This window comes from Epinephelus lanceolatus, chromosome 17 (assembly GCF_041903045.1).
Source record: "Epinephelus lanceolatus isolate andai-2023 chromosome 17, ASM4190304v1, whole genome shotgun sequence".
Lineage (NCBI taxonomy): Eukaryota > Metazoa > Chordata > Actinopteri > Perciformes > Serranidae > Epinephelus > Epinephelus lanceolatus.
In genome coordinates this window covers 39,294-64,307 of record NC_135750.1, presented here as the reverse complement: position 1 = coordinate 64,307, position 25,014 = coordinate 39,294, and the positions used below count along the sequence as shown (strand labels likewise).

Here is a 25,014-nt window from a genome sequence, read left to right as displayed (position 1 = left end):
TAGAGCCTCAGTAGAGTCAGTAGAGCCTCACTAGAGTCTCAGTAGAGTCAGAAGTGTCAGTAGAGCCTCACTATAGTCTCAGTAGAGCCTCAGTAGAATCAGTAGAGCCTCAGTAGAGTCAGCAGGGCCTCAGTAGAGTCAGCAGGGCATCAGTAGAGCCTCAGTAGAGTCTCAGTAGAGTCAGTAGAGCCTCACTAGAGTCTCAGTAGAGTCAGAAGTGTCAGTAGAGCCTCACTATAGTCTCAGTAGGGCCTCAGTAGAATCAGTAGAGCCTCAGTAGAGTCAGCAGGGCCTCAGTAGAGCCTCAGTAGAGTCTCAGTAGAGTCAGTAGAGCCTCACTAGAGTCAATAGAGCCTCAGTAGAGTCAAAGAGCTCTTGTAGAGTCTCTTAGAACCTCAGTAGAGTCAGTAGAGCCTCAGTAGAGTCTCTTAGAGTCTCAGTAGAGTCTCTGTAGAGCCTGGGTAGTTTGTGGTCTCTGACGGTCCTGGTTCTGTCTGTAGCGGAACGGACAGGAAGAAGGAGGTCAGCAGTCAGCGGTCTCAGATGGAGGAGATCCAGGAACATGAGGAACCTCCTCGTCCAAAGGACCTGTCCCCCTCTCCTTCCTCCCCCCACCCTCCCCAGACCCCCCCGATCCCCCAGCAGCAGAGACTGGTCCAGTCCGCCGACAGCAGTAAAGGCCACGCACCTCTCAAAAGGTTCCAGTTTGTGATCTGTCGGCTGCAACTGACCTCACTTCCTGCTGCTGCTGCTCTGACATCACCCTGTCAGTGGATGCTAACCCTGCCCCCGAGGAGCCACAGTCCTTTTCTGCTCTGCCCACACCTGAGTCACATGACCAGCTCATGTGCTCCTGATTGGCTGAATGCACTTGTTGCAGCTCCTCAGGTGTGGATACAAGCAGGACTGTGGTTCCTCAGGAGCTGGAGGTCCTGGGGCCGCCTGGAGTTCCTGGATCCTTTGAGAGGTCCTGGACTCTCCTGGAGGTCCTGGATTCTTTGAGAGGTCCTGGACTCTCCTGGAGGTCCCGAATCCTCTGAGAGGTCCTGGACTCTCCCGGAGGTCCTGGACTCTCCTTGAGACCTTCTGTACTGACTGTGTGTTTGATCAAGACTACTAATGTTTTCTTCTCCCAGCCGCTCCTAAGGATCTGCTCCTCCTCCTGCAGACCTCCTCTGCTCTAACTGGAATTCCTGAGGCCTCCTTGATCTTCCTGGAGGTCCTGGAGTCTCCTGACTCTAATTTCTTGCTGTAGAAAGTTCAGGCTGGGCTGTTGTTTATCAAGTGGACTGACCTGTTCCCCCAGCTTCACCTGAGGACTGTCCCTTCTCCTGCTCTTCCTGCTCCTCCTTCCCCCTCCTCCCTCTCCTGCTCCTCTTTGTCCTTCTCCTCCTTTACCCTAACCCTCCTGCTCCTCCTACCCTCCTCCTGCTCCTCTTTCTCCTCACTAACACCACTGAGTGTCTCTGGAGGTAAAAAACAGTTGGGTTTTTAATCTTCATCATCTGAAGATCGTTTTGATCAGACAGCACTTACAGGTTGTTTACAGAGTGTTCGTTTATTTATTTATTCTCAGGATGTTGAATCCGTCAACAGAAAAAAGCAATTTGTTTATTGATCTCTGATAAAGTGATAAATATTCTGATCAGTAATCAATAAAAAACATTAACGTGATCTGAGGAGAAATGAAGATGAAGCTCAGCGACATCCTCCTCCTTTCTCTTCCTGCTGCTCCTCCTCCTCCTCCTGTCTCTTCCTGCTGCTCCTCCTCCTCCTCCTGTGTACTGACAGAGTCTCTGTGTGACATCATCAGGGGTCCCAGTGTGAAGCGTTCCTCAGGTATGGAGCGTTCTCAGAGCAGCACCTGGGACACGTCTGAGGACACCAGGAACAAACTGGTCAAAGCTGCATCCACGTCCAAACTGCTCGCCAAGGTGGTGAAGAACGCAGACAGGTACACACACACACACACACACACATTTATACATATTCACATATATAGACACACATACTGTGATGAGGTGTCAGGACAGGTAAATGTACTGCACACGCACACATGCACATATATGCGTGTGTTTGATCAGGTTATTGTGATGTCATAGATTTGATGACAGTAAATCAGACTCTGTGGATCAATAAATCAGATCAGATATTCTGTCAATCAGTAACTAAAAACGCATTGATCAATTACTGTCATTATGTTCTTATGAGAGTGACTGATGGCACAAAATCAAACTCAGCTGTGATTGGTCGGTTTGTTTTTGTGGTCACCTGATGGGACTATGAGCAGCTGTGATTGGTCGGTTAGTTCTTCGTCACCTAATGGGACTTTGAGCAGCTGTGATTGGACGGTTAGTTTGCAGTCACATGATGGGACTATGAGCAGCTGTGATTGGACGGTTAGTTTGCAGTCACATGATGGGACTATGAGCAGCTGTGATTGGACGGTTAGTTTGCAGTCACATGATGGGACTATGAGCAGCTGTGATTGGTCGGTTTGTTCGTGGTCACCTGACGGGACTTTGATCAGCTGTGATTGGACGGTTAGTTTGCAGTCACCTGATGGGACTATGAGCAGCTGTGATTGGTTGGTTTGTTCGCGGTCACCTGACGGGACTTTGAGCAGCTGTGATTGGATGGTTAGTTTGCAGTCACCTGATGGGACTATGAGCAGCTGTGATTGGACGGTTAGTTTGCAGTCACCTGATGGGACTATGAGCAGCTGTGATTGGTCGGTTTGTTCGTGGTCACCTGACGGGACTTTGAGCAGCTGTGATTGGTCGGTTAGTTCGTCGTCACCTAACGGGACTTTGAGCAGCTGTAATTGGTCGGTTAGTTCTTCGTCACCTAACGGGACTTTGAGCAGCTGTGATTGGACGGTTAGTTTGCAGTCACCTGATGGGACTATGAGCAGCTGTGATTGGTCGGTTAGTTCTTCGTCACCTAACGGGACTTTGAGCAGCTGTGATTGGTCGGTTAGTTCTTCGTCACCTAACGGAACTTTGAGCAGCTGTGATTGGACGGTTTGTTTGTGGTCTCCTGACGGGACTTTGAGCAGCTGTGATTGGTCGGTTACTTTGCAGTCACCTGATGGGACTTTGATCAGCTGTGATTGGTCAGTTTGTTTGTCGTCACCTGACGGGACTTTGATCAGCTGTGATTGGTCGGTTACTTTGCAGTCACCTGATGGGACTTTGAGCAGCTGTGATTGGTCAGTTTGTTTGTCGTCACCTGACGGGACTTTGATCAGCTGTGATTGGTCGGTTACTTTGCAGTCACCTGACGGGACTTTGATCAGCTGTGATTGGTTGGTTTGTTCGTGGTCACCTGACAGGACTTTGAGCAGCTGTGATTGGTTGGTTTGTTCGTGGTCTCCTGACGGGACTTTGATCAGCTGTGATTGGCCGGTTTGTTTGTGGTCTCCTGACGGGACTTTGATCAGCTGTGATTGGACGGTTTGTTTGTGGTCTCCTGACGGGACTTTGATCAGCTGTGATTGGTCGGTTTGTTTGTGGTCTCCTGACGGGACTTTGATCAGCTGTGATTGGACGGTTTGTTTGTGGTCGTCTGACGGAACTTTGATCAGCTGTGATTGGACGGTTTGTTTATGGTCGCCTGATGGAACTTTGATCAGCTGTGATTGGCCGGTTTGTTTGTGGTCTCCTGACGGGACTTTGATCAGCTGTGATTGGACGGTTTGTTTGTGGTCGCCTGACGGGACTTTGATCAGCTGTGATTGGTCGGATTGTTTGTGGTCACCTGACGGGACTTTGATCAGCTGTGATTGGACGGTTCATTATGGTCAGTTTCAGTCCATCGCTGACAGTTGTTTAGAGCTGGGTGATATGGCCTAAAAAAAATCTCTGATTTTTTCACAAAAAATCTGATTCACGATTTAAATCAATTTTTTTCCCCCTTCTAGTTTAAAAAAAAAAAAAAAAAAAAATTGCGGCCTGGTAGCACATACCTGGGGTCCAAAGCTTTCAGCATGTGAATAAACCCCAGCCTTTTCACAGGAGCCTATATATGGGCACCATATCTCTTGCAATATATATGGCAACTGCATCTGTGATCGCTTTCCACCGGACTCCTTTTTTATCATACGGCAGTGTTTCCCCTACCATCATATTGGATCACAACAGAAGTCATTTAAGGTTACCTTTTCTATAGAACAGGTCTATACCTTGTCCTTTTATTAAACAAACTAAATAGCCTTATGTTACAGGCTGAGCCTGATGTGTGTGGCTTGTGTGTGTGTGTGTGGATTTGTGTATGTGTGTAGTTGATGTAGGAGGTATGAGACGTTAGTGCGCCGGGTGTGGTGTGTGACGTCAGACGGATGCGCCCCAGGAAGAAAGTGAGGCATGTGCTATGTTGTTTACATCGAGCAGCCACAGTGAAGAAGGCTACGCAGTTCTGCATGCTGTTTTTGAGTTATTTCCCTCTATGTAAAAGTCAGACACTGATGAAAGAGGCTGTGCATCATCCCTGCAGCGCTGAAAATAAAGTGCCGTTTTTAACGCAGATGAAGTCCCGTTGTTTATGTTTTGTTGTCACAACGAGCTAACACAAGCTAAAGGAGCTAATGGTCTTCAGAGGTCCCTTTACTACGGTTCGGGGGTCTGCCAGCTTGGCGTTGGTAACACTTATTTGTCTTATTTACACAACGGCATGTCATTTATGTCCCTACACGGTGCACGTCTAAAATCCTCCTCTGCTCTCTGTGTCGCGCACGGCAGAGTTTGGCCCTGACACACACACACACATACACACACACACACACACACACAGGTGAGCCCACTTTGAACTACGGGAGCCCAGCGTGGAGCGGCAGTGGCGGATTTTAAATAGAAACTCAATTTTCATTAAAACAAATCGACCTAAACTACAAATTCGAATTAATCGATAAAATCGATTTATCGCCCAGCCCTACATTTGTTTCTGTTTTTTCTCAACGACTCGTACTCGTACTCGTTGTCCTCCGCTTATCCGGGTCTGGGTCACTGGCGGCAGCAGCCTCAGCAAAGAAGCCCAGACAGTCCTCTCCCCAGCCACTTCCGTCAGCTCTTCCGCGGGAACCTCGAGGCGTTCCCAGGCCAGCCGGGTGATGTAGTCCCTCCAGCGTGTTCTGGGGCAGCCCCAAGGTCTCCTCCCGGTTGGACTTTTCTCAACGACGTAAGGACATAAAGGTTTTTATACAGAGACACACTGAGGTTTGTTCTTTGTGTCTTTAGCAGACTTGTCTGTCCTCCGTCTCAGGGTGGGACATATGTCCACATGTCCAGTTTCAGTGACTGTCTGATACTGATTGATCAGAACAGCTGATCGGTGCGAACAGAAAACGTCAGTCAGTATAATGAAAAAACTTTATTGTTCATCTGAAGAGACGAAGATACCGACCGTTCCTGCTTCCTCCTAACCTAATCCCTAAACTAACCCCATGAACAGATCAGGAAATGAAATGTCAGAAATGACATCATCACATTCAAACAAAAGAAACCAATGAAATACGATCAGTACTCTCTGCAGTGTTTTTATTGTTTCTTTAATTTTAGTTTATTATGTTTTTATTTCTCAGGTTCGTTAAACTGTTGCTGAGAGACACTGACTGATTAATTAATTGGTTGATTGATCGATTAGTTGATTGATTGATCAGACTTTTTGAATCTTCTGAAGTTTTTTTTTTCTGTCTCCTTTCAGACACAAAGACGTGGTCGTCAGTCAAGGTAAACATCTTATTTATCTTCATCTTCATCGTGAATATACCACACTCATCATCATCATCATCATCATCACCATCATCATATGTAACAGCCAATAGGAAGTCAGACTCAGCAGGAATCTTTGTTAGCTCAGTCTCAGTCTCTCCTGTAGTGACTCAGAAGACGCCATGTTTGTGTTGTTGTTGTTTGTGATGTTGTTTATGTTGTTGTTGTTGATGATGTCTTTGTCTCAAACCAGCCAAAATGTCAACACGAGAGAAAAACAGCCAAGCAGGTGAGTCCTAATGAATCATCAGAGAGAGCTTACATGCTAACAGGTGCTGAATGAGCACTTCCTGTTTCTGGGCCAATCACATCTCTCTCTCTCTCTCTCTCTCTCTCTCTCTCTCTGCTTTACATAGTCAGCCTCGCTCGCCCACCTGCTCTTTCTGCTTCAGACTGATCAGGTGATGTCACACCTGTCTGTGGCTCTGCCCCCTGCTTTTGTTTATCTCCATATAAGGTTAACACAGGTGGAACCCAAAATGTATTCACCTTCCAGGTGAGAAAATTTATAAAAGGACCAATAAAGCATAAGCCCCACCCACCACCTAAATGTAAGGCCTCTGATTGTATGCTACCGTGGCGCCGACATTGATTGACAGGTCATTGATTGACAGGTTGTTAAACGAGTGAATTTATGGAGGTAAACAACATGGCATCAACGCTTAATACCTGTCCTCACCTCTCCTGCCCCTCTCCTGTCCCTCACCTGTCCTTCACCTGTCCTTCACCTGTCCTCACATGTACTCACCTGTCTTTCATGTGTCCCTCACTTGTCCTCCCCCTGTCCTCACATGTACTCACTTGTCCTCCCCTGCACTCCCTTGTACTCACCTATCCTCACCTGTCCTTCACCTGTCATCACCTGTGCCTCACCTGTCCTCACCTATTCTCACCTGTACTCACCTGTCCTTCATCTGTCCTCACCTGTCCTTCACCTGCACTCACCTGTCCTTCACCTGTCCCTTCACGTGTCCCTCACCTGTCCTCACCTGTCCTTCACCTGTCCTTACCTGTCCTCACCTGTCCTTCACCTGTCCTTACCTGTCCTTCACGTGTCCCTCACCAGTACTCACCTGTCCTTGACCTGTCCTCATCTGTCCTTCAACTGTCCTTCACCTGTCCTTCACGTCGATGAAGGGAGGTGAGGATCGGGTTCTTTATAGTTCTTTGCTGATAGAATCGGTTTGAATTTCTCACCTGGTAAAAACACGACTGATGGAGGGTTCTGATGAGAAGTTCAGAGTTCTCATGAGCCGCTCAGGGTTCTAATGAGACGTTCAGGGTTCTGATGTCGGTCAAACAGGATCAGAAGATTCTCAGAGACAATCTTGAGATTGGGAGTAGAGGAGCGAATATACTGACTGACCTTTGTGAAGCAGGTGGTCTCTTTCAGGCAGTACTGCGGTCGATAACTGGGAAGTCGGTTTAGTCTGAATGAAGATTAGGGAAATTTTTAGACGTCCAGTATCTAACAGAAGATGATGTCATCATGAGGGGTGATGAGGTCATTGAGGTTCTTTGGTTTAACCAAGAAGTAAAGCTGCGTGTCGTCAGCATAGATCCACCGGAGGATCCTCAGAAAGCACAGATAATGTTCTTGTTTTTTATGAACCATGTCAGACGAGTCTGAGGAGAACTGTCAGAATCAGAGATACCAGACCCAGGTCTGTAATCTATTAACAAACGCATCATGATCAGTGGTGTTGAACGCAACACATAAAACCAAACTAAAACAAATGGATTGCTGAGGAAGTGTCCTCTCCTTAAGAAGTGTCCTCTCCTGAAGAACTGTCCTCTCCTGACGAAGTGTCCTCTCCTGAAGAACTGTCCTCTCCTGAAGAAGTGTCCCCTCCTGAAGAAGTGTCCCCTCTTGAGGTCCCGGGTCCAGAGCCCCTGTCCAACAGACTGATACCAGTCAGTTTTGGTTCTCTGCTCACTGAGTCTAGTTCAGTATTATTAATGGTGCAGATAATGTTTATGAAACATCAACAGAGAGACACAACATGATCACAAAGGTTCAACGGTCCTGAGGCGGGATCAGCGGCTGCAGACAGAAACGCCTCTGGGCAGACAGACTTCCAGCCAATCACAGCGATAAAATGTGATTAAGCGCTGAGCGGTATATGTCAGTGGACTACAGCGTGCAGAGATGAGCTGTGATGATGTCACATCAACAACATGTGAACGAGTCATTCTTTGAAAGTAGTACTTTAACAGTAAATTTCACATCGGCCATCTTGGTTTTTACCAATATGTCTCAAACGATATCAGAAAGTGGTGATATTTTACTTTGGTGAAACATGTATTCCACACTGAATCTTGTTTTGTTTTTTTTTGTGTTTCAGAGGGGAACCACATTAAGATGTTCATGCGTGGGCGACCGATTACCATGTTCATCCCTTCAGACGTGGAGAACTACGATGATGTTCGGACAGAACTTCCTTCAGAAAGACTGAAGCTGGAATGGGTGTATCCTTCACCCTGGAAACATTAAATACATCTAAACGCAATAATAACATTGATCGATGATAATCAAATGAAATAACGTAGTTCAGTCGTCGAAAAATGTTCACTTGTGGAATTTAAAGTTTTTCTTCTCAGAGCCAGAATAAAATAATTTTCATGTGTTCAGATACAAACATCCAGAAACATAAAACCTGTCTGTGTCTCAGGACGACAGCTGCAGGATGACGTTCTGTAACATCAGACGTTGATTCGGAAACTGAGATGATCAACATGTACAGAGAGCCAATCGTCGTCCGCATACAGAAATAAAACTCTGTGTTACTGACGATGACGAGAAACATCAAGACTGAAGGAGCCAGAACTGAGAACCAGGAGAGCCTCAGTAGATCACTGGTAGATTCTCAGTACAGTAGAGTACAGTAGAATGTCAATAGATGTAGAGTAGATGTAGAGTTGACCATCAGTAGATGTAGAGTAGAATGTAGGTAGATCTCTTGCTGTTCTCCAGGTGCTTCCTTGACTTCCTGCAGGTACGGTTACCGTGGCAGAGACTGCAGAGCCAATGTTTACCTTCTTCCAACCGGAGAGATCGTTTACTTCATCGCTTCCGTTGTTGCCTTGTTTAACTATGAGGAACGAACTCAGCGACATTACCTCGGACACACCGACTGTGTCAAGTGGTGAGAACACGCTGGCGTATGAATCATCTGCTGTGCTCTTATTGGCTGCTCTGTGCTCTTTGACATCATCTCTCTGTCTCTGTCCATCAGTCTGGCCATCCATCCTGATAAGATCCGGATCGCTACAGGACAGATTGCAGGAGTGGACAAAGATGGACGGGTGAGGATGAACAGGAGACTCAAACTGAATCACACCTGACTTTTGAAAAATTAAAACTGTTTTGTAAGCAATAAACAAAAAGTGAAGTATTCACATCACCGTTCTCTCTGTCGCTGTGTTCAGGCGATACAGCCTCATGTTCGTATCTGGGACAGCGTCAGTCTGTCCACTCTGCAGGTCGTCGGTTTGGGAACATTTGAGCGAGGTGTGGGCTCCCTGGCTTTCTCCAAAGCTGTGAGTATCACCCAGGTGCATCATGGGAACTGTAATCCATATAGACCACACTGCTCAGACTCTGCTGAAGGTCTTAAAATGTCTGTCTCACATCATGTCCCTCTGTCTGTCTCTCTGTAAGGACTCTGGTCAGCACCTAAGTGTCATTGACGACTGTAATGACCACATGTTGACAGTTTGGGATTGGCAGAAGAAGTCAAAGATCGCTGAGATCAAGGTTGGCAGTCACTGTCCTACACCTGCGTACAAAACAACACCTGATATCATCAGTGTCTAAAGGTTTGTAACTGGTGTGTTTCAGACCACTAATGAGGTCGTACTGGCTGTCGAGTTCCACCCTACCGACCCCAACACCATCGTCACCTGTGGGAAGTCCCACATCTTCTTCTGGACCTGGAATGGGAACTCGCTGGCTCGTAAACAGGGAATCTTTGGGGTGAGGACGCGTCTTTTGATTTTCGTCTTTGATTAACGGAATACCCCTGTTTCTGTAAACGGGACATGGTCTTTAAATGGGATACTCCACTAAATGTTAATGGGTTATTCATTAACATGTAAATGTTCTGAGTAGGGCTGCACGGTATATGCGGTAGACGGTAGAAATGATATAAATTTGGCCCACGGTAGAGATTTGCGCTCTACCGTCCTATCGTCGATGACGTCATCGCACCTGCCTCAGTGTGAAAATGGCTGCGAGCACAGAGACAGCGGAGCAAGAGGAGCTGGTTCACGTCCGTGATTTAGCGTAGCACGTGCAACATGTGTTGCTGGAGAACTTGTGAGTGAGTGAGTTAATGTCTTATGAACAGCCCCGGACTTCTCAGACTCTTTTAGCGACTTACCGCTCAGAGGGAACTCATTCATTGTCTCCTCTGGCAGCAGCACAGCGTCTCTCCCCCTCCTCTCTCGCCGTGTGCACACGGGAGTTGGTTTTCGGCAAGAGAGTTTGTTATAAACCTTTGGTAATGTAAACCTATGTGACGCTAGGGGCTCCACAAAAAACTCCATATGTGAATGTGTGATAGTTGTGGTATCATAACAGCCTGTCACAGGTTACAGCGTGATGATTAGAGGAGAAATGGCAGAGCATAAAGGTCCAGGTGGAAAAAACACAACTCAGTCATTTAGGATTTTGCTAAAAGAAGGAAATTACCTTTTGATATAGATCCCAGGGGACATTTTGCACCATAGAGTGCTGGGTTTTAATTTTGAGTTTTGAGATCTGCATTCTGCACAATAAATGCTCTAAAAAATACATTATATCTTTGCTTTTGTTGTTGTTGTTGTTTTTTTTATCAATTTAGCTTTGCTAAGGTACTACAAAACCCATTCAGAAACACTTCTATTATAACTTTTACACGTAAATTTATACCGCGATATATACCGTTACCGTGAAGGGATTCGATTTATACCGTGATATAAATTTTAGGTCATACCGCCCAGCCCTAGTTCTGAGTGATGTTAACAGATAAAACAGTTATAAAACCCTTCAGCAGCTGGATCAGATTTTCTTTTAAAACAAAACTTAATAACTTTGATTGTAATTTTTTTTGGAAACATTTTTGTTTTCATACAGAAAACAGTAAAAAGACTATAAATCAGCTGCAGTTTATTTTTCTTAGTGTTAGTCTCTTATTTATTATTTACTGTTTGTTTATTGTTCTCGCCGATGTTTGTGGTTACTTTTTATTTTAAAGGAGAATCAGTTAATCCCAAACATCCTCTTGAAATATCTCAATTCTGATTTACATCTGGAACAAACTCTGAGTTTGTGAACTTTAAACTTTATTGTCTCCATCATCTGGACGTTATCAGACATCAGCACACAGTGACAACATGGAGGTTTTAGAGTAAACTGTGACTGAGTGTCATCGATTACGTCAAATGAAGATCTTCTTCCCATTTTCTCCACAAGTGGAGTGGATATTTATTTTGAGAAATCGACCTTTTCAAATTTGTTTTAATATTTTCTGATCTGTTGAAGACACGTGTCTCAGATTTTATTCTCTTGTAGATTTCGTCTCACCTGAATGATGGAGAAACATTTTTATAGGACAGTAACTTTTGTCTTTCATGTTCAGAACCGTTGTGTTCTCAACGCAAGCTTATCAATGCCGTCGTAGATTTTTGTTAATTCTTGCAAGTAGCAGCATAAAATCATTACGCTGACAGAAACTACAGATCAGAACTGATCATGTAGAATACTAAACAGTTTCCTCTGTTCAGTAAAGACTGTGAAGGGTTAAAATGAAGATAAATGAGGTTTGGAGGAACTGAAACAAAGTGAATGTGAGGAATTTGATCTGCGGACAAACAGGAAGCTCCACCCAGCTGAACACAAAGGCCCAGACCTTCAGATTAAAAGTTTCACACTCGTGTTATTCTGATTCTAAAAACCTGCAGCTGCAGTTTGTTTTCACACCGTCAGATTGTTTCAGATCCAACAGGACTCAGATCAGTCCATCAGTCACAGAAAACCCCCTGAACCCTACAGCTCAACTACAGGAAACATCGCTCCACTCATAGTTAATCCTAAACCTACTTGACTCCTGACCAGAAGCAATGCAGCACAACGGTCATAACTAGTCTCAGACCAACACAGTTGTCATTTTCATGACCAGCGCACACATGGTGTGAGTGTTTGTACCCGTCTGTGCAGCCGTTGGTGTGCAGGTCTAAAAATAAGGCGTGGTCAGACACATTGCTGTTTTGCAACAACAGAAAATGATGGTTGACCAATAGACAGACAGATTTTCCACTTGTTTTCAGAAGATTTGGTGTTCAGGACTCAAACATGAAACAGAAATGATTTTCTGAGACTTTTACAGTTCCATGTTTGAGTTATAAAAATTCTGAGCTGGTTTTAATTTGAACTGCAGATGGTCAGATGTTTAGCAGTTTCAAAATAAAACACATTTTTAATAGAGCCTGGTCTGTAGCCTTGGTCTACCTCTGTAGTACTGTTCTGTAGCCTTGGTCTACCTCTGCAGTCCTGGGGCCTCATGTACAAAGACTTGCGTGGATTTCCGACTGAAACATGGCGTACGCTTAAATCTGTGCATAGGCATGAATCCAAGTACATTTCCTTTGTACATCCCAATCAACGTGGAATTGAATGCACATGTTGGAGAACCCGACCCCTCCCTAACCACTCCTCCATTTAAATATGCAAATCATATTTAAATGGGCTCTGTACCTGAGATTCCCCTGTCTGTACGAGCAGAAAACTAAAACAAAAGAATGAGTAAGACGGGAAAAAGAAAAACTTAACAGAATGCGAATTGGAGACGCTACTCGGTGAAGTGGAGACGCTACTAACTGAAGTGGAGGCGCGCAAAAATATACTTTTTGGCACGCTGTGCTCCGGCATCAATATAAAATACAAGAGGAGTGAGTTGGAGAGTGTGTGTGAGGCTGTCAATGCTGTGGGTAGGGTTGGGTACCGAAACCCGGTACTTTTTGTACTTGGTACCGATTCACGTGAGTACTACAGAGTACCGATTCACTTAAAATGAATTGGTGCCAAATTCCGGTACCTGAGGTGGAGGCAGAGCAAGAGCGCATGACTCGCACCTCAGACTCAGCAACAATGGTGACAAAAACAATGTGCAGACAAAAGTTAACGTGCAGCACTGTTCCTAAATGTTCTCAATAAAATGTTGAAACTGAGAAGTTTAGACTATGGGCCTGAACAACGCATAGTGCGTCCAAATTCATACCCGTTCTTCTCTATTGATTTTCTCTGCGACCGTGCGTCATAGTGAGAAGCCACACATATCAGCAGACACAGCAGAATTGTAGCTTTCCGACAAGGTCAAGCACTTGCTGGTAGTCCAGTGTTTTCACTGTGAAAAAAATTGATACATTTACACTAAAATGATTTATAACTGCTTTCATACAGCTCTGCACACACATTACTGTTGGATGGATTACTCGCAAATGCAGGCTCGCACAGAAATGCCACGCATATCACATGAAAGCTCAGGACCACACACATCATTGTGCTGTCATCCCATCACGCTATAAATACAGATTGATTGTCTACAAAATAAAAACCTGACGAATTTCTTTACAATCCATTATACAGATCTTGTTATCAGTCACTTCATATAGTGAGGAATATCGTATCTTACCACGTCTTAGGCTTGTGTGTGTTTCTCCCTGTCTATCCACATTTGTAGTCCGGCTTTCAAGATGCAAATATCTCCATATTGTCCAGTTGACACTCCATCAAACTTTGTATGACAAGACCAGCCACTTCACCTTTGCGCACCCAGACAACTGCAGCCTAATTATGCATGCTGACAGGGCTGTAGTCACCATATACATTGGGGGGGGGGGGGGGGGGGGGCACGTGCCCCCCCCCCACCAATGCCCAAAATGTCCCCCCAATATATAACTGAAACTGAAAAACAAATATTATTTTGGAGGACATCATTGCACTTGGTTGACTCTTTTTCTATGATCTTAGATGTAAATATTGAATGTTTCTTTCAGATAAAACACATTTTTGACTTGTGAATGAGTCAATGGAATTTCTTGCAATAATGAAAAATAATGTCAATCATGTCCGCCTGGCACAAACCACATGTTTTGGACAGCTGTGAAGTGACAGAATGTCCCAGCATCATGGTTCTTATATTGCCAGATTCCAGAGAGTCTCCTCTCTTCATATATGGCAGAATATAGGTGGGTTTCCATCCACCTATTTTTATTCGCATTTTCAACAATTGTGAAAAAAAACTTGAATGGAAATGCCAGAAATTTGCGAAATATCGCAAAAAAGTTTTTACGCTTGGAGGGGGTGGAAAAGTCAGCGTATTGATATTAGGAAAATGTGACTTTTGGCAATGGAAACAGATTTGGCGAATAAACAATGACGTAGGCTACTGAATCCTACTTCTACTTCACACACACACCTGTGTGAACTTAGAGAGAGGTAATTACTCCAGTGTCAGGTGAGTGTATTTCACAGCTTACCTGAACAGACTGGACGTGTTAAATACCACTGCATCATGTGCGCTGCCTGGTGTACCAACACAGACATCACGGCATTATGTAGGCTACGCTGACAACGCTGATATGAGTGTGATGAGAGCTCTCGCAATAGCCAAGAAGTTCCCAAGGAATCTCTCCATCTCGTCGTAGTCATGGATGTGCTGGTAATTGTTCACATCAGTTGTGGACATGAGACGCTCTCAATGACGTCATCTCACGGCGCCCTCTTCATCTACGGGTGTTCTTTTGCATTTTATTTTTCATGAGAAGCGCCACCTTCTGCTCGACCTGTTGACTCCCAATACTCGCAAAACAATAACGAATGGAAACGTGCATAAATTCGCATTTTCTTTTGCACATTTTCACAAAATTCGCTTAAAATTTGCGATACATTTGGATGGAAACCCAGCGTCAACTTCCAGCTTGCTATGGTGAGATACATGTAAAAATGTAAGAATTTTGGGACACAGATTAGTTTTTCTCATTGATATAGAAATTAATATAAAATACAGGCACATAGAAGGACATGTAATGATGGCAAATCTGGTTAGCCCAGATTGTCCTGAAAAAAAACAAGATATAGCATGTGTATGTAGCCTTTATAATGACTGTGATATGAGCTTGAAAGTAAAGGCAGTAAAAATACCCCAAAAACTCCTAGGGCCTATAGGGTTAAAAAGTACCGAAATAAGGTACCGTTTGGTACCGGTACCGAATTCCAGGTACCGGTACCAGTACCGTATCGGTTCAATATGACTGTGTGACTACATTCCCCATAATCCTTTGCATGCAACTGTGCGCGCAGGTGAGAGCAGACCCGTGCAGCTCAGCCTCTGACTCTGACCCGTGCGTGACCAGAGGAAACAGCGAATAAAAGTAAGGAGATTGATTGTTATTCTCTGTGGATTTTCTCCGCGACCGTTCGTCATAGTGAGAAGCCACACATATCATGTGAAACAGCGGAATCGTGGCTTTCCGACAAGACCAAACACTTGTCGGCAGTCCAATGTTTTCATAGTGAAAAAAATGATAAAGTTACACTGAAATAATGTATAACAAAGCTTTCATACAGCTTTGCACACACATTACTCTTGGATGGATTACTCGCGAATGCAGGGTCGCACAGAAACACCAAGCATATCACATGAAAGCGCAGGACCAGGGCTTTCCTCTTCTCATCTCCTGTTCTGAGAAAGTGTTAGGGTCTCCTTGATGTCAAGATTGTCAACCTGGCGTGAACCAAACTGAATGAACGTGTGTTTTTGAGTTTTTCTATGACTTCCGGGGGAAATGGCTGGACTTTTATTTATTTTGGTTTTCTTTTACACACATCTCTACCCACCTCTCCCTCTCTCTCTCTCTCTCTCTTTCTGTGTCTCTGTGTATCTGTGAGTGAGGGATTGTGTGTTATTGAGTTTACATTATTTCTAATTTGTTAATTTTGTTGTTGTTGCAGGGTCTGATTGTTCTAAGTTCTGTATATTTGATGAATATTAAGACTACTCTATCCTCATAATTTGATGTCATTCAGATGACTTTCTAGTAATAGTACTACACTACTTTTGTTCAGAGTAGGTTAAAAAATACTGAATGTTTCCATTTTCATATTCTGTCACTGTAGTTTTAATTGACATGACTTTGTTATGGCACTTTAATGTCTGCCTGCCTAGCAGTAATAGGGGGGAAATGAAAGCACATGTTTAACTGTGTGTTGATTTGTTTATGATACGCTTCCAAGTTAAAAATAACATGCTGTACAGTGTACATGCACTATTTTTGAATAAAATAGCTGTTTTTAACAATAAATTTTCTCCTTTTTTCCCCTTGTATAAATATCGTGATATATATCGTATCGTGGACTCTTTATCGTGATAATATGGTATCGTGAGTTTCTGGTATCGTTACATCCCTAGTATTTTCTGCTCCACTTTGCGCATGCTTTTATATCCGCTCATCTAATTGCAGACACGTGGGTGTGTTAATTGTTCATCAGTGTTAATTATCATGTGTCTCTGATGTGCACATCACTCTGAGGACTGATTGTTTTCACATTCATTTATTATAACAGTTTCTCAGCATCACTTCTAAGTGTCGCCAAAGTATCAACAGCTGTAAAAACGTGCGTACGCCAGCCATGAAGTTGGCGTGAGACACCGCACATTTCCATGGTCATTTCACTCTTGATACATCTGAACTTTGCCGTGGAAAACGACGTACGCCACGTTTTTGTGCGTACGCACCCTTTGTACATGAGACCCCTGGTCTAAGTCTGTAGTCCTGATCTAACTCTGTAGCCCTGGTCTGTAGTCCTGGTCCTAATGCTGAACTCTGACTTGACTTACCCTGAGCTGGGAAACTCTGAGTATCCGGTTCCAGAACAGCTGATTTGAATTAGTTCAGTCAACTCTGAGTAGGTACACCTTGAGTTAAGCACGTGCACAACCACAATAAAAACCCATCATCAATGGAGCCCTGATACCTAGAGTTGCCTTGGCAACTGGAGAGAAAAAGCGATCAACTTATTTTACACCTGTGGAATTGGAGGTGCTCATGAATGCCTACAGCGAATATGAGCATATATTTTATAAACAAAGTAACAGCACTAAAGCTGTCAAGGAGAGAGAGGCAGCATGGGAGAAAACTGCTGCCTGAGTCAACGCGTACGTTTGAATGCACTAGTTCATTAATTTAACATTTAACCACACTTAATTAAAATCATAGCTTACAGGTGAAAAAGTGGTTTGGAATAAAATCTGATTTTCATGTAGGTTCAATCTCACAGGGGAAAAACACACTTGGAAGCAGCTTCAGATGAAATATAAAAACATCATTCAAACAGGTAAGACACATTTGACTTGGCCATGACTGTATCTTCCTTTAGTTTGATTCATATTTGATTTATTAAACAAAGTAGCTTCAATAACCTGTCATTCAGTGGCTATGTCATTATGTACTGTAGGTCACTAGTAATTTAAACCTCCCAAAAATACTGTTTCAGCTTGTGTGTCCTCTTGCCTAATATCCTGCTGAGTAACATTTGAGTTCTACTCAGCCAACAGAAAGAAGGCAGAGGCCACAAATCATCACCAATGTCATATAAAAGCTACCGTTAGCAAAAAAGCATTTGCTCTGATGAGAGCGCACGTCTGCAGTGTGTCAGATTTGATATGTGTGGCCGGTAAATGATTGAGTCTGATGAAAAACGGTATGGTTCAAACAGATATTCATTGGGGAAAGACAGCACATCTCAACGGGGTCTGAAGATCCTCTCCCAGCATAAAGCATTGTGAATTAATTCTGCCTCGATATCGATCAGATTTCCTACATATGAACAGCCCATGTGTGTCTGCCAGCTTGCTTCAGGCTCGGCAGTAGGGAGGAGACAGAATGAACACAGAGTTTGACTTACCTCTCTGTCTGGAACTGAAAAGGGTTAGGGTTAGCTGAAAACATACTCAGGGCCGAATTCACATAAGGATTGCGTGGCTTTTGCGGCCGCTAAACCGGTAAAAATGGAGCAAACAGATACCGTGTAATTCACAAAGCATGCGCAGAGGGTGAAATGCTCCACTAACTGTGCTGCCAAGCAGATTGTGTCTCGGTGCTCTGGTGTTATTTGCATGTATTTAAATGAGGTAATATGCATATATTTGGCGCAAAAATCGCCCCTTTCTATGCAAATGAGCCTCACTGATAAACAACGTCTAATTTACTAACACCAGCGCTAATAGCCACACGCAGTTTGAGTGAAGTAAATAACGTCTTTAGAAAGCTGGTGCAAACTGGCCGCTCCTCTGTGGAAGCCTCTCGCCCAGACTTTCCAGTGATCGTGGCAGCAGTGATCGTCTGTTAAATCAGTCTGTAAATAATATTTTGACATTATTATAATCTTTATTACTTTAATGGCATCTGAAGATACTGATGCGTTGAACAGGTAACAGTCTGCGGTCGTTCTCAAAACGCACTTATGTCATGCACTTCAAAAGCAACTTTCAATAATTTATTTTATGAAACGGGGGAAACAAACGTGAACAAAAACGGTTCCATAATTCATATTAAATTCAAAAGATAACGAAAAAACAGCTACAAGTGAGAGGGAATAGTTATAAAGTGGTCAAACTTGGTCAAATCCACAGCCTCAATCCATCCGACACTGTTAGACTGACTCACCAGCAGACATCACTACATGAGGGGATACAGTATTCAGTACTTTGCCAAACAAAGTCTGCCATTGTTCTGCCACGGTGTTCTTGGTGCAAAGCCAGCATTTATACTTTGCCATGTGGCTAATTGCAATCAGGAGCAAATCAGGGGCAAACTGCACTCAGCTGCCAAACTTTGTGGGCGTGTTTGTGCTGGTATATCATTAGCACAATATCCTTTGTGAATAGGACGTTAAGACGGAGCAAACTGCGAGTGCAAGTGAAGTGCAATTCAAGGTGCTATCAGCGGCCGCAGTTCATTCTTTGTGAATTCGGCCCTCAGAGTTTCCCTCATTTCAGGGTTAACACACTCAGAGTTGTCACTAAACCCGCTTTCTGGAATATGTCCCAGGTCTAACTCTTACTCTGTTATTTGTTTGTGTTTTCAGAAATATGAGAAGCCAAAGTTTGTCCAGTGTCTGGCTTTCCTGAGTACTGGAGACATTCTGACGGGAGACTCCGGAGGAGTCCTGCTGGTCTGGACCAGGAGTTCTGCTGAGACTCCCACCAGCAAGGGACCCAGAGGTGAGAAAGGGGCGGGGCTAATATAACAAGTATCTGTCATACACTCTACTCAGAAACATGAAGGAAAAAGTTATATCATCAGATCCTGAATAATGAATGACATCAGTAACCCTAACCTCCCCGCTGAGGACCAGATCCAAAATCAAAGACCCACTGAGGATTGGATCCAAAATCATCGACCCACTGAGGACTGGATCCAAAATCAAAGACCCACTGAGGACTGGATCCAAAATAATCGACCCACTGAGGACTGGATCCAAAATCAAAGACCCACTGAGGACTGGATCCAAAATCATTGACCCACTGAGGACTGGATCCAAAATCAAAGACCCACTGAGGACTGGATCCAAAATTAAAGACCCACTGAGGACTGGATCCAAAATCATCGACCCACTGAGGACTGGATCCAAAATCATCGACTCACTGAGGACTGGATCCAAAATCATCAACTCACTGAGGACTGGATCCAAAATCATCGACTCACTGAGGACCAGATCCAAAATCAAAGACCCACTGAGGACTGGATCCAAAATCAAAGACCCACTGAGGACTGGATTCTAAATCATCGACCCAGTGAGGACTGGATCCAAAATCAAAGACCCACTGAGGACTGGATCCAAAATCATCGACCCAATGAGAATTGGATTATGACTCAGCAGTGTGTTCGAACCCTGCCTGCCTGTATGACCTCCTGACAACATCCGGGCTCCTGATGAGTTAGAGGATGGTGTCCTGGGGGATCTCCTTCCAGACCTGGATCAGGGCATCAGTGAACTCCTGGACTCTGTGGTGGATGCACCAATACATAACATCCCATAGGTGCTAACCCTAACCCTTCACACGCTGGACACATGAGGACGGACACTGTCCTCCTGAGACTGTGGAGACACAGCAAACCTTCATCCTGAAGGGGCTGGACCACCTGTGAAACCTGATCGGGCTTCAGAGTACCGCCTCCTGTTACCATTAGAGACGAGGACACTAGCAGAAGACCAAACTAGGGAAGACTCAGTCAGGAAGGATCAGCAGAGAGCAGCCCACTGTGGACACCACATGTAAAACCACTTCCTGTTTGTCTCTCTATTGTTCCTGTCGTCTCTGTGATTTGCACCAAAGCAGCTGAAACTGATTCACAATCACTTCCTGTTACACTGTGACCTTAAACACAGTGACCTTAAACACTGTGACCTTCAGTGTGTGTATCTGGCTGTGCACCACAATGATGTTGTGTCGTGACAGATTTCACCAGCTGAGCTTCTTTAAACAGACTTCTGAAATCACAGAAACACAGACGAACCTTTGACTGTTTGTCCGACTGATCCTGATTCTGACCTGAGATCAGTTCAACACTGTGAGGTGTAGGTGTGTGTGTGTGTGTGTGTGTGTGTGTGTATCACTGATGGTTTTAGTGTGGTTAAACTGGTTTACGGAGGAGTGGTGCCAACAGTTAAATGTTTTCGACTGAAGTTGTGCAGTGAGGTCAAAGTTCATCAGCCAGCACCGACACATTTATCAACGCCACAGATTCAGACTGGTCATGTTCACGTTCTGCTCGGTGTCTCGGTGTCGGACAGAAACACGTACTAACAGCGAAGAGTGTCTCGGATCAGGTCTGACTCCAGCAGCAGATCTGCTCAAACAGGAAGTCAGAGAGAACATGTTTTCTGTGTGATCTGCTGCCTCCTGCTGGCTGCTGCAGGAAGTGACATCAGCAGAGCTGATTTATTAGCGCGCGCACACACACACACACACACGCACACGCACACACACACTTACTTACACCCCATTATAAGTTATTTATCATCATCTTATGCAGTCCGTCACAGAGTTTATAATGACACGTACAGTACAGGCCAAAAGTTTGGACACACCTTCTCATTCAATGCATTTTCTTTATTTTCATGACTATTTACATTGTAGATTCTCACTGAAGGCATCAAAACTATGAATGAACACATGTGGAGTTATGTACTTAACAAAAAAAGGTGAAATAACTGAAAACATGTTTTATATTCTAGTTTCTTCAAAATAGCCACCCTTTGCTCTGATTACTGCTTTGCACACTCTTGGCATTCTCTCGATGAGCTTCAAGAGGTAGTCACCTGAAATGGTCATTGTCCTGTTGAAAAATAAATGATCGTCCAACTAAACGCAAACCGGATGGGATGGCATGTCGCTGCAGGATGCTGTGGTAGCCATGCTGGTTCAGTGTGCCTTCAATTTTGAATAAATCCCCAACAGTGTCACCAGCAAAACACCCCCACACCATCACACCTCCTCCTCCATGCTTCACAGTGGGAACCAGGCATGTGGAATCCATCCGTTCACCTTTTCTGCGTCTCACAAAGACACGGCGGTTGCAACCAAAGATCTCAAATTTGGACTCATCAGACCAAAGCACAGATTTCCACTGGTCTAATGTCCATTCCTTGTGTTTCTTGGCCCAAACAAATCTCTTCTGCTTGTTGCCTCTCCTTAGCAGTGGTTTCCTAGCAGCTATTTGACCATGAAGGCCTGATTGGCGCAGTCTCCTCTTAACAGTTGTTCTAGAGATGGGTCTGCTGCTAGAACTCTGTGTGGCATTCATCTGGTCTCTGATCTGAGCTGCTGTTAACTTGCCATTTCTGAGGCTGGTGACTCGGATGAACTTATCCTCAGAAGCAGAGGTGACTCTTGGTCTTCCTTTCCTGGGTCGGTCCTCATGTGTGCCAGTTTCGTTGTAGCGCTTGATGGTTTTTGCGACTCCACTTGGGGACACATTTAAAGTTTTTGCAATTTTCCGGACTGACTGACCTTCATTTCTTAAAGTAATGATGGCCACTTGTTTTTCTTTAGTTAGCTGATTGGTTCTTGCCATAATATGAATTTTAACAGTTGTCCAATAGGGCTGTCGGCTGTGTATTAACCTGACTTCTGCACAACACAACTGATGGTCCCAACCCCATTGATAAAGCAAGAAATTCCACTAATTAACCCTGATAAGGCACACCTGTGAAGTGGAAACCATTTCAGGTGACTACCTCTTGAAGCTCATGGAGAGAATGCCAAGAGTGTGCAAAGCAGTAATCAGAGCAAAGGGTGGCTATTTTGAAGAAACTAGAATATAAAACATGTTTTCAGTTATTTCACCTTTTTTTGTTAAGTACATAACTCCACATGTGTTCATTCATAGTTTTGATGCCTTCAGTGAGAATCTACAATGTAAATAGTCATGAAAATAAAGAAAACGCATTGAATGAGAAGGTGTGTCCAAACTTTTGGCCTGTACTGTATGTACACACAGATTTTATGACACGTATGAACACAGAGTTTATCATGACACGTATGAACACACAGAGTTTATAATGACACATATGTACACACACAGAGTTTATAATGACACGTATGTACACACAGAGTTTATAATGACATGTATGAACACAGTTTATAATGACACGTATGAACACACATAGTTTATAATGACACCTATGAATACACAGTTTTTAATGACATGTATGAACACAGATAGTTTATAATGACATGTATGAACAGAGTTTATGACGTATGTACACACAGTTTATAATGACATGTATGTACACAGTTTATAATGACACGTATGAACACACAGATTTTATAATGACACGTATGAACACCCACAGAGTTTATAATGACACGTATGAACACACACAGTTTATAATGACACGTATGTACACACACAGAGTTTATCATGACACGTATGAACATAGTTTATAATGACACGTATGAACACACAGTTTATAATGACACGTATGAACACACAGAATTTCTAATGACACGTATGAACACACAGAGTTTATAATGACACGTATGTACACACACAGAGTTTATCATGACACGTATGAACATAGTTTATAATGACACGTATGAACACACAGTTTATAATGACACGTATGAACACACACAGAGTTTATAATGACACGTATGAACACACAGAGTTTATAATGACACGTATGTACACACACAGAGTTTATCATGACATGTATGAACACAAAGACTTTATAATGACATGTATGAACACACAGAATTTCTAATGACACGTATGAACACACAGAGTTTATAATGACACGTATGAACACGCAGGGTTTGACACGTATGTACACACAGAGTTTATAATGACATGTATGAACACACATAGTTTATAATGAGACGTATGAACACAGTTTATAATGACACGCATGAACAGTTTATAATGACACGTATGAACACACACAGTTTATAATGACATGTATGAACACACGCAGGGTTTATGACACATATATACACACAGAGTTTATAATGACATGTATGAACACATAGTTTATAATGAGACGTATGAACACAGTTTATAATCACACGCATGAACACAGTTTATAATGACACGTATGAACACACAGAGTTTATAATGACAAGTATGAACACACAGTTTATAATGACATGTATGAACACACAGAGTTTATCATGACATGTATGAACACAGAGTTTATAAAGACACGTATGAACACACAGAGTTTATAATGACATGTATGAACACACATAGTTTATAATGAGATGTATGAACAGAGTTTATAATGACACGCATGAACACAGTTTATAATGACACGTATGAACACACAGTTTATAATGACACGTATGAACACACGCAGGGTTTATGACACGTATGTACACACAGAGTTTATAATGACATGTATGAACACACAGAATTTAACGTTGATGAAGGTCGTTTTTATTCATTCTGTCAACTTTTTTGTAATATTTCAGTTCAGCAGGCAAGACTCACGTGTGTGTGTGTGTGTGTGTGTGTGTGTGTGTGTGTGTGTGTGTGTGTGTGTGTGCGCGCGCGCGTGTGTGCGTGCGTGCGTGCGTGCGTGTGTGCGCGCAGCGTTCCAGATCTGTCGGCAGGTCAAAGGTCACGAGGGCAGCGTGTTCTGTCTATGTGAGATGAGGAGTGGCACTTTGCTGACTGGAGGAGGAAAAGACCGAAAAATCATCCTGTGGGACCATGAGCTGCGAGCGGAGAGGGACATCGAGGTACTGCGCGCACACACACACACACACACACACACACACACATACAGATACACACTGTGATACACACACACATCACCCAGGTCACATGGCTGATGGTGTGTTCACAGGTCCCGGATCAGTACGGAACCATCAGAGCGGTGTCTGAGGGGAAGGGGGAGGAGTTCCTAGTCGGGACGTCTCGTAACTTCATCCTGAGAGGAACCTTCAACGACGGCTTCCTGGTGGAGGTCCAGGTGAGACTTCACAACATCATCATGATGTCATCATGACGCCATCATTTGGTACGACTCAGACAGGACAGGTGTTGACCCTGTGTTCAGGGTCTTCGTGAAGTGTTTCGGGTCTCAGTAAAGCAGTGATGTGTTCAAGGACTCAGTGATGTGTTCAGGGTCTCAGTGATATGTTCCGGGTCTCAGTTATGTGTTCAGGGTCACAGTGATGTGTTCCGGGTCTCAGTGATGCGTTCAGGGTCACAGTGATGTGTTCATGGTCTTAGTGATGTGTTCAGGGACTCAGTAAAGCATTGATGTTTTCAGGTTTTCAGTAGATTAGTGATGTGTTCAGGGTTTCTGTAAAGCGGTGATGTGTTCAGGGTCTCACAGGGTTCCTACGCAAGTATGGAAAGTATTGAAAAGTATGGAAATAAATTTGATCAATTTCCAGGTATTAAAAAGTATGGAAAATGAAAAATAAAGTATGGAAAAATATTTATGTTTCCAGACTATTACCACTGTTCTTAAATACTGTTTTCTAAAATAGAAAATTAGGTATTTCCAAAAATAATTTAATCAATCCGGATCGTGTTTTATGCCGGGCCAGGCACAGTTTGTGTGAGAGCAGACGTCTCAGAAAACATACTGCCCCTTTTACCTGATTAACAAGTGGTATGTCCAGTCCGCCACATGCTGCACTACGTAGAGGAGAGGAGAGAGCTCTGTCTTACCTCTTCATGAACT

The 25,014-nt window shown here is 43.8% G+C and overlaps 1 protein-coding gene across 4 annotated transcripts in view; it reads left to right on the top strand.

Annotated features, from left to right (window-relative positions):
• eml4 (EMAP like 4) overlaps positions 1-25,014 on the top strand; it is a 63,455-nt gene that overhangs the window by 15,814 nt on the left and 22,627 nt on the right. The window contains exons 4-16 of one of the 4 annotated variants that reach the window (XM_033613302.2): positions 501-698; positions 1,814-1,954; positions 5,701-5,726; positions 5,962-5,997; positions 8,114-8,237; positions 8,765-8,914; positions 9,005-9,074; positions 9,198-9,308; positions 9,430-9,525; positions 9,610-9,744; positions 18,898-19,033; positions 23,910-24,058; positions 24,166-24,291. In XM_033613302.2, coding sequence (XP_033469193.2) covers positions 501-698; positions 1,814-1,954; positions 5,701-5,726; positions 5,962-5,997; positions 8,114-8,237; positions 8,765-8,914; positions 9,005-9,074; positions 9,198-9,308; positions 9,430-9,525; positions 9,610-9,744; positions 18,898-19,033; positions 23,910-24,058; positions 24,166-24,291 — 1,498 coding nt within the window. The remainder of the gene's footprint in view (positions 1-500; positions 699-1,813; positions 1,955-5,700; positions 5,727-5,961; positions 5,998-8,113; positions 8,238-8,764; positions 8,915-9,004; positions 9,075-9,197; positions 9,309-9,429; positions 9,526-9,609; positions 9,745-18,897; positions 19,034-23,909; positions 24,059-24,165; positions 24,292-25,014) is intronic. The other 3 variants (XM_033613304.2, XM_033613303.2, XM_078176263.1) reach the window with 3 other exon arrangements.